We start from the raw sequence: 10,222 nt of genomic DNA, 5'->3' as shown, positions 1-10,222 counted from the left end.
ATATATATACTTTAAAAATAATTCATATGACCATTCATCTGAATATGAGATTGTATGACCTTTTAGGATGAACAATTTGTGCATCACCTTATAACTGCATCAAATCTAATAAATGCCCAACTGAATCTGAACACCTTTTTATCGCCCTCCAGTGGAGCGAATCCACACTGCTACTGTGGAGGGAGTCACAGAAATTAGATGTGCAAATTCAAAGAGCATCTTCCAATCACATTTTCATTCACCCTCTCAATTACTGTTTATTAGCCTACATCAGCAATACCCGTTTAGATAATGACAATCGCAGCATGCCTCACTGATTTGGTATCAACTGCTATATCCACTTCAAACCCCGCAGCATTCACGTGACGTGTTGTGGCATTGCACTTGATTTTTTGCTCCAGGTATTATCCAACTGAGACCAGCAATGTAGAGGCGAAAAAAACGGTACACTAAGACATTCAGCAGGTAAAGACCATAGGGAATACTATGAATAGACATAAAAAATTTTAGGAAAAATAAATAAATCTGGTTCTTTTACCAACACTTAACTTAAAACGTATATAAATTTAGTACTAATCTGAAAAATATCACTAAGCTGAACTTAGTTTAAATGTTTTTTCCCGCTACATTCCTGTCTAGCACTGTTATTCTGACTCTAGCAGCATTTTCTCATGATGGCTGACCAGAGCTTCATCATGCCTTTTTGTGACAGGACACCAAATATGGTCCCTGTCAGTAGTGCTCCACACATACGTCCCTGCCCAATTCAGCCTTTCATCATTTGATTGAAGAGTTTGTTTTTATTAAGAAGGCTATACCAGACGCATAATCACTATACACTGATTTAACATTACCTTTACAATTAAATTCTTCACTGAAATTACAGAATAAATATATGCACATTTTTCTTCAAATCTTTGTGAGAGAGAAAACATTAAAAGTGCCTCCTACAAAGCCGTTAGTGGGTGGCGATGGGGAATCCAGAAGTAATGGAGGGGTGGGGTGGGGGGTTGGGGAGAAGGGGGAGAAGGGGTGGGTCTTAACAAAGTGTGTGGAAATATCCAGAAAACCTTCGGCATTGTCTTATAGTAATATTCACAAATGTTTTTGCCATCCGTGCGTCGGCGCATCCTTTTTACGAGAAGCACCCTGATATAGACAGAAGTCCTCATTAATAGTAATAACCATATTAATAAGATATAAAAATTAAATAGAACACTGAACTGTAAATGCGTTGCAGTATCTCTGTTCATAATGTCATTGGATAGTTCTGAGAAAATCCTCTCACTTCCTGCACCAAAGCAAGTGCATGCAGCAAACTGCAGTTCATTTTAATATATATATGTATATATATTCTTTTTTTCTCTCTTTTGATCATTTCCTACAAACTTAATGTGCACGGCCTCCGGGTGTTTGTACATCCTAGTCAGGGGAAAAAGAGAGAAAGAAAAACCCCAAAATCAGGGAGACGTCCAGCTCCCGTGCGTCTTCATTGAATCTGGTACAGCATCATGTAATTCCATAAAAATGGATTTTAGTGACAGATGTAGGATGGTTTGTATGTTTTATTCCCCAGTGCCCCTCTTGTTTCTCTTTTCCTCTCTCGTGGACTTATTGAGATATTTATATATTATAAAAATAACGGCTGTTGACATTGCTGGCTACTCTGAAAAAAAGGCACTTAATTGAATTATCTGAGAATGGCCTCTCCTCCAAAGTGATTTGGGGGGGAAACATTGTGACTGTAATATAATATTTTATTTTATATCATGCTGCATTTTCAAGTTGGTTTTTTTATGCTTGTTTTGTTTCATTTTTTTAACATGGATTTTGGGTGAGTTTGTTTTGAGGGTGGCAAAGTGAATAAGTTGACGTTGTGTCTTTTTTTTTTTGTCCATGGGCTAGAGATGTTAAAACCGATAAGACTTTTCCAAGACTTCGAGGTAATCCGGCTTGGTTTGAAGTTTGGCCCTCAACTCAAGGTAATCACTTTGGGACGGATCGGGGTAGCAACCTTTTCCCGCTGTGAAAAGCAACGTCTCCTTTAGCCGTGCATCCTGCTGCAAATCAGGGTACTGCATGCCTGGTGGGTGTGCATGCGCCACATGCATGTCCTTTAATTTGGGTACTGTCCCATACAAACAGTCTACAAAACCAACAGTAGGCGTGGGCCTCTGACTGTCAATCACTGTTGGGCAGAGCCCTCCATTCTCATGAAATCCTGCCATGTCAGCCGTGGTGTGGTTGACTGTAACAATGGTGTTGAGCTGAGAGTTGGAGACAGCCAGGGTCCACTCTCTCTCTTTCTCTAATAAGGTTCTGTAGTTACTGTTGCTACTGCTCCCATTGTCTTTCTTCTCAGAAAACTGTGCTCTCTCCTCCTCTGCTATCTCCCCTTCTCTAGGTTTATAAATGGGGTTGTTACACATCTGAGTCACAGGATGAGGGATGTAATCATAGACGTGGCCATGAGCATGTGTGTGACTAGCATGGGTGTGTGTGTGCATACTCTGCGTAGGTTTCTCTGGTGTGCCAGTGTTCCCGGAACTGCTTTGCCTTGGTGGGTCCTCAAAAATTCTGCATTGCATTTGGATCCCTGTCAGATCTACCTCAGAACGTTTCCGGAAGGGCAACTTTTTCCGGCGACGAAGAACAAAAGCAAAAAGCCCAGCGGCCACAAACACAGCAGATATGAAGAGGATTAGTAGGCTGAGGATGAGGACAGACAGTGGAACAGCACCTCTCCCACCTGCCACCCCCATGTCAGAGCTCCCTGTGGTGAAGTCATTCCCACCAGGCAGAGCTGGGGATGGGCCTGAAGAATATTTAAGCTCGGGACAGATGACTTCAACCTCAAGTGAACGCAGATCCTTCCCAAAAGCAAACTCTGGTGTCTTACAGATGACATCTCCAACTACAATAACAGAGGAGAGCTTTTCCAACCACTGTTTGAGGGGAATGATATCACAGGAGCAGTCCCAGGGGTTCTGATGGAGATCAATCTGGACAATCGAGGTCAGATGCTCCAGTACACCATGCACGGGCAAGGAAAGGAAGTAATTGTTGCGGAGGTTGAGACGTGCAAGGTTGGTTCCAGCAAAGGCATCAGTGGGGAGGGAACGCAACAAGTTGTCATTGAGAAAAACCAGCTGGAGATTTGGCATCAGGGAAAAGGAATGAGGCTGTATTTCACGAATGACATTATACTCAAAGTAAAGATAACTCAACATATGAAGCCCCCGAAACATCCCAGGGGTGAGTCTCTCAATGTCATTCCCATTCAAATATAAACTTTTCAAGTTCGGTAGGTTGATAAAGGCGCCTTCCTGGACATAAGATATCCGATTGTTACCTAAATGCAGTAAATCCAAACTTGAGAAGTTCCAGAAATCAGAACGATAGATCTTCTGTATTAGGTTTCCACTGAGATACAATTTCTTGGCATTGAGGGGCCGTGGAAGAAGCTCTGAGATGTTATGAAAGCTTTTCTCTTTACAGTTTACCGTTAGCCCCAGGTCATTGATATGAAGATTGCAAATACATCCAGCAGGGCAAATTATTGGAATAGGGGGCCTTGTTTGATAACCTGCAATTGGGGGCTGGTTGATGCCTGGGTAGATGCTACGAGGAGTTGGGGGGTTCTTTGTGGGTCGAGGTCGTTTGGTGGGTTTTACAACTCTTTCCTTGTATTCCACAGAAGAGGCTGTGTTGTGAAAGGAGGAGAGCATTGAGGAAGGTTTAGTAGGCCATGTGTTCTCATTGTTGAATGGAATCCTGGGAATTCCCAGCTTGGCCTCTATCTCTGCATCCGAGAGCAAAGGACAGAGCTCACTGCGTTTGATTTCCCTTAAGTCTTTCCCATGTAAGTGGAAAGGATATTCACATGTGATTTCACCCACTAAAGCTGTGTAGGGAATTCTCTCCAGCCATGTTTTTAACTGGACAATTTCACAGACACAGTTCCAGGGGTTCTCCTCTAGCTGGATTTCCATTAAGCTCCTCCCAATATACTCCAGTGTGCCCTTGTATGGCAATGTCTTTAGTCTGTTTCCTCTCAAGTCCAGATGTGTGAGTGACACAGACCTAAAAAGATAATTTGGGAGCACAGGAATCAGATTGTCATTTAATATAAGTACTCTCAATTTGTGAAGGTGTCTGAATGCACCACTTTCAATCCTTTTGATAACATTGTAATCTGCCTGGAGATACTCTAAACTATCCAAGCCCAGGAAAGTGTCATTCCGGAAAACTTCTAGTTTGTTTTCATGCAGGAACAGCCGTTTGAGTATTCCTAAGCCATTGAACGCTCCGGCGTGAATATCTTGCAAGGCGTTGTTGCCCAGATTAATGGATATGGCATTGTTAAGGTGGAGGAAGCTGTTAAAGTAAAGCTTCCTCATGGAGTTTCTCTGCAGGTTGAGCTTGAAGGGCCGGCTCCATATCTGGGAGATCTGGCTGATATTTGTAAATCCTTTATTGTCACAGTGGACGTGGAAGATGCCCTCTTTGACCTCACAGTAGCAGGGCTCGAAGCAGGGCTCGTCGATCTCCTCCGAGTCCTCCAGTAGTGGGATCGGCGTGGTCCATCCTAAGGCTATGGTGCTCAGCAAGGTAACCCACAGCATCCTTGCTGACACCAAAGGGATGAAGTCTTGGCTCCAGGGACAGAGCCACTTCACAACACTGCAACAGAAAACAGAGAAGGAGCGGAGGAAGGGCGGGGGTGGGGGAGGGAAGCGGGTGTCGTAATTACACATACAGGTACACGCATGCCCTCAACCAAGAAATGTTTGTGTCAAAAAAGACAGGCAGATGGGATAGAGAGAAGAGAGGAGAGAAGAGGAGGTCACATTAGTTTCAGTAGAATGCAAGGCAAATCTTGAAAATAATACCAATGAATTAAAAAATCATAGAACCCTACTTTCAATTTTGCAATATTGAAGAGTATTTAAAAAATATGTGTGAGGCATCTTTGTAGGGCTAATATGCTGCACAAACAAATCTCTACATTAAGACAGTTAACTTTACCAAATAGGAGGGGGAAATGCAGCAAATATGCTGGTAAGCACGCAGAAAATCACCTGAGATATTTTTATCACATTGAATAAAGAAGGTAACCACAGCAGGGTGAGGTTAGTGGTGAGTATAAGTTGCCCCTTCGCAGTATTTATTGCATAACAGGGACATCAATCCCTCTTTCAATAAACTAGAGTCCAGAAAAGCTTGGTGGAAATGGGAGCAGGTGCTTTGAAGGTCTAACGCTGGAAGAGGACGAGATAAGGTGCCCGCTTGGTATCCACAGTGGGGCTAAATACGGATTATTGTGACGCTTTCTTATTTTTTTTCTCCTTAAAATTAAATATCAGCACAATTAAATATCACTATTATGACTCAAGCAAATGTGACAGAAGAAATATATACGCCTGAAAAATACGTAAACAACGCCACTACAGCTTCACGCTAGGCCTGAACTGTCAAATGTAAAAACGTCAGTAACGTGTTGAAATAGGTAAAATAGTTTCGTTAATCCGATCTGCAGAAAACGAAAAATTACAGCCCTTTGCCTGGGGTTAATTCCCTGTATAACTGAAACATTAGTGTCTATTCCAGCGTAGTTAAACCTCTATTTTTTTTCCTAAAATGCCCTCAATTGAACTTTTTTTTCAGCTACTGAAAACATTTGAAGACTGGATGTGAATCGGAAAAAGTAAAGCGAAATAACGCAGTGGCCGAATCTGCTGCTCCGAGAAGCTAAGATGTAAGGCGGTATCTTCGTGGATCCAACCGTCGTATGATTAATAAGATCATATATATATATCTATATATTATATATATATATATATATATATATATATATATATATATATATATTCGTAAAATGTCCAGTTGCAAAACAAAAAATGTTTTGTTATATAAAATAATAGAGCCAGTCATCCAAAAGGAATAATAAAAAAAAACTTATTAAAGATTCTTCCACATCTTTATGGTAATAGGGATAAAGTATCTCCATCCTTCTCCCTACGAACAAACACACACACACACACACACACACACACACACACACACACAGAACGTCTTGTCTTAAGGCTGTGACTTTTCATACATGCACGCACAGCGCTCTCCGTTCAAACGAAGGCATTAAAAAATCCAGGGAGATGCCCTACGACTGTCTGTGGGAGTGAAGACGCTGTCCGTGGTGCTGAAATCGAAAGCCCAGTGACATCGGTAAAAAAAACGAAAGAAAAAAAAGACGGAAAACATGTTTTGTAATCCCCAAAAATGATGTGACGGGAAAAAAGTAGGGAAAAAATCCTTCATGCAATTCCCTCGTTGAAAAATTCACTGTTTTCATTCCCAACTCTGTGCATAATCCTCCACGATTTATCGTTTCAACTTCCGTAGTGGGGATCAAAAAAGCGCCGATGCGATGCCAAAAAGGTAGTAGCCTAATAAAATTTAAAGAAAATTAAAAAAAAATATGTATATATACTAAACGCCGTTTTATATTCCCTTGGGGTGTATCAGATCGTTTAACATACGTACTTAGTTTAGTAGGATTCCAACTTCACATATCCTCCTGCAGTGTGTCCTGTTGTTGCCCGGTGCGTCCCGCTTAGCGTCCGATGTCCGGCTGTGAGGACGAGAAAGAGAAATGGGGGGGTGACCGAGGCGTAAGAAAGGAACAGGAGGAAACAGAGAGAGAGAGAGAGAGGAGGGCATTGAGGATGGAAAGAGGAAGAGATGCGCATGTAAATGAGCCGGGGATGAGTTAAAAGTACTGCTTATCTTGCGTGGTAATTCCAGTACAACCTGGAAAAGGATTAAACTTGAATTTAAATCATACTAAGTTATGGTGAAATTATTATACTGCACAACTTACAGTCCAAAAAAAATAGAGAATATGCCCTCTTCGCCCGCGCGCACACACACACGAAACCGGTGCTGTCAAGACAGAGCAGAGAGCAGAGCGCTTATTGAAATACATGCCAAGCATAATGCAGTAGGCTTTCGTCGTGACATTGGCAGGAAATTTCCGAATAAAGAACGAACGGCCACTGATCAGTTAACTAGATGCCGGTGATCCGTTATCCTCGATATATGAAGAACGCTTGTTGTCCCATTTTGAAGTCTGTGGCTATGCAGACACCGATAAGCACGGCAACACACACACATTCATGCACACATCTGCGTAAGGCTCCCCGTATGATGCACATGCACATGGAAACAGCCTATAACCACTCACCAATTGCAAAGCATCGGGGAAAGACCACTAGTTTGAATCTTGTTAGATCTCCTTCTCCCTTCCTCTCCTTTTCCCTCTCTCTCTATCTCTCGCCCTCTCTTCTTCTTCTTCTTCTTCTCTCTCGATCTCTCAGTGGCTGAGGCAAAAGAGAGAAGAAATGAAGACGTGATAGGAATGCGATCTCTGCCACTCTCACTCTCCGGTTACTCTGACTCTCTTCCCTTCTTTCTCCTCTACATTTTTTCCCTCTCAAAGCAGTTTGCTTAAAATGCAAGTCCTCGGCTTGTGTCCGTCCACTTCCCCTTCCACCACTTTCCCCCCTCCCTCCTTCTCCACAGCCGCCCCCCGGGTGCGCGCTCAACAACGGTATAGCTGGGTGCAAGTATTTTCCTCTCGGTTTCAGGACCGCGTTTCTTTCCGGCTCAGCAGTAGAAGGAATCTGTGGATCATATCGACTGTGGCTGGGTCAGCTGCTATCTTTTTTTCTTTCCCTTTCTTTTTTTCCTCGGGTATGTTTCCCTGTCGTGCGTCAGAGGAATGAGGGACAGAGCTGGGGAGGTGGATGGGGGTGAGGGGGTGAGAGACGCAGAAAGAGAGAGAGCGATCTGGCGGCGAGAGAAAGAGGAGGAGGGGAGGAAAGCGAGTGATGGGGACGGCTGCTCTATGGTTCTGGATGCTGCCGAGAGGAGAAGAGGAAGGGAAGAGAGAGTGGGGAGCGCTCGGGCTTTCGCGGCGGGGACGCGCGTCACGGATAAATAGATAAATAAATGAGTGAGAGTCTGGGAGCGAGAGCCGTGCGGGCTGGGTGAAACTACGAAACCTGTGGATGACAGTCAGGACTCTCTCTCTCTCTCTCTCTCTCTCTCTCTCTCTCCTTATGAGGCTTATCTAATTATAATCACAATGATACTCAGTTCTTTCGCTGAGCATATTTATTCGGCGTTAGTTGCGAGAGCAAATTGTGGAGTTAGCAGCCCCTCACCCTCCCAATACCTCCTCTCACTGCTGTGGAGACGCAGAGGGTGGCCACGACTATCTACAGCAGGCGGGGGAGAGAGACAGAGAAGCACAGAAAGCTTCATTTTTCTCATCCACTTGCGTGCCTTCCCCCGCCTCGCCTCCAGCGGGCAACACAAGCCCGTGTTGTGAGCGGCAAACCAAGCCACAGCTCACGAAGACGACTGGGATGCACTTGCAAAGTTCTTGTATCTCTGCAAGGAGGAGGATGATTGCTGTGGACTGCTGAATTATCGTTACAGTAGCTGTGGTTGCAGCACAAGGCAAAAAAAAAAAGTTTACGCAATGAAACGTCACTAAAATCAGCGACGATATCGGGTTGCTGGAATCCTTCTCTCATAACACGACTGCTGATTATATTTATGATACATTAAAGTCACTTTAGAGAAAGGATACTTTAAATGTGCGCAGGTATTTTAAAGGCTGTAGCAAGTCTTATTAAAATTATTCAGTAGATCCTCTCCGAGTAAAGCAGGATAAGTTAGCTAAAATTGAAAATCAGTAAGTCTATTTGTGTAGGCGCAACTGTATTTTTTGTTTTTGTTTTTTTAGTCATTTTTGAAAGTGTCCTGTCATGGTATTAGACAAGCAAACCTCCCCATTTGACAATCCTGTAGAGATTTACCACGCATGTCATGGTGGATTACTCCAGGCTAAACTGAGCTCTGGGGACATTCATGCTTTCTGCACATATGCAATGTTAATAAATAGTGATGTTCATAGCAAAAAATGTTGAATCTTGGAGTACAGAGAACCTTCCTATTCATATTGTAAATGTGTTTCCCAATTTCTGCACAGTTCAGTGCCTGTCTCACGCCATGTCATATTAAAATAACTGACACCAACACACACTGGTGTCAACAAAGAAAAAAACATCTATCAAGAGTTACTTCTGGAGTTACAGACGTGTTAGTGGGACATGATGGAAATGTTTTGCCTGATGTGTTTTCCCTTGGTTTTCCAGACCAGTCACCATTCTATAACGATAAATAAAATACACACAAGCCTTAGGCAGTGCACACCCATAGACAGACACATATTGGACACACAAAAATAGATAGGAGAATAGAAAAAAGTGAGAGCATCTGGTGGACTGTAAAACTGCCATTCTTCTTCATGAGTAGCCATCATTCACCCTTTCAGACTGTCAGCTACTGTCAAAAAGACTGACATAAGGCCACTACAAACCCTTCATTCATCTCACTGGACATGGATGGCCAGAGTTTTTCACAGTACAGCAGCACTAACATACATTTTGGAGATCAGTGCTAATGAGACTACTAGTTAGAGCTTCCACTTTGAATGTTACAGCAAAACATGGACATTGATATGCTTGGGTTTGACAAATATCATGTCACAGGAAGGGCAAAGAAGGACAGTAAATAATAAAAATGTAATCTGTATAACACAAAGAGTCACGATGTCAAGGCTAAGATGGAAAAAAATGCTCAACAGGTTTAATGTGAGCACTGGAAGTAAACAAGTTCATAAAGCTGTTTTGGGGAATGAGGTAACCGGCAGATAAGTCCATATATTTATCTCCACTATAATCTCTCAAAGTCTCCAAAGACTGGAAGCATCCATCCATTCATCCATCCATCCTCTTCCGCTTATCCTTGTCAGGGTTGTGTGTGTTTGTTTGTGTGTTGGGGGGATAACACTGTTAGTACAACATCTGGCATCAACTGAGGGATTTCTTCAGCCTCAAGTAGCAGACAGGAAACGAACAGTTGTGCGCAGGTGAGAAAATTGATGACAACTCCAGTTGTACAGATCAGGAGGGCAGGTGCTCCTGGAGGAAACTCGCCCCTGAAACAGACACACATGCGTACACATATACTGAGAAAGGAGGGAGACAGATAGAGAGAAAGAACAGGGAAGAGAAACAACTAGAAAACAGAAAGTTGGCACAGGAAGACCAGGGGACCATGACATACGTTTATAGATGTTGAAGCAAAAGTA

The 10,222-nt window shown here is 43.0% G+C and overlaps 1 protein-coding gene across 2 annotated transcripts; it reads right to left on the bottom strand.

The window, feature by feature from the left end:
• Window positions 1-34: 34 nt before the first annotated feature.
• Window positions 35-8,254, bottom strand: slitrk3a (SLIT and NTRK-like family, member 3a). 2 transcript variants are annotated; one of them, XM_014329564.2, is made up of 4 exons: window positions 7,244-8,254; window positions 6,881-6,942; window positions 6,544-6,631; window positions 35-4,683 (listed from the first exon to the last, which is right to left on the bottom strand). In XM_014329564.2, the coding sequence occupies exon 4, from the start codon at window positions 4,623-4,625 to the stop codon at window positions 1,911-1,913; it is 2,715 nt and encodes a 904-aa protein (XP_014185050.1). In that variant the 5' UTR covers window positions 4,626-4,683; window positions 6,544-6,631; window positions 6,881-6,942; window positions 7,244-8,254; the 3' UTR covers window positions 35-1,910. The 2 variants fall into 2 exon arrangements, with proteins under 2 accessions (XP_014185050.1, XP_005948342.1); XM_005948280.3 differs by lacking the exon at window positions 6,881-6,942.
• Between the last annotated feature and the right edge of the window lie 1,968 nt (window positions 8,255-10,222).

This window comes from Haplochromis burtoni, unplaced genomic scaffold (genome assembly GCF_018398535.1).
Source record: "Haplochromis burtoni strain Fernald_Lab_line unplaced genomic scaffold, NCSU_Asbu1 Contig_578, whole genome shotgun sequence".
NCBI lineage: Eukaryota > Metazoa > Chordata > Actinopteri > Cichliformes > Cichlidae > Haplochromis > Haplochromis burtoni.
Note: the sequence above shows the minus strand (reverse complement) of the source record. Positions and strands in the feature narration are given on the sequence as shown.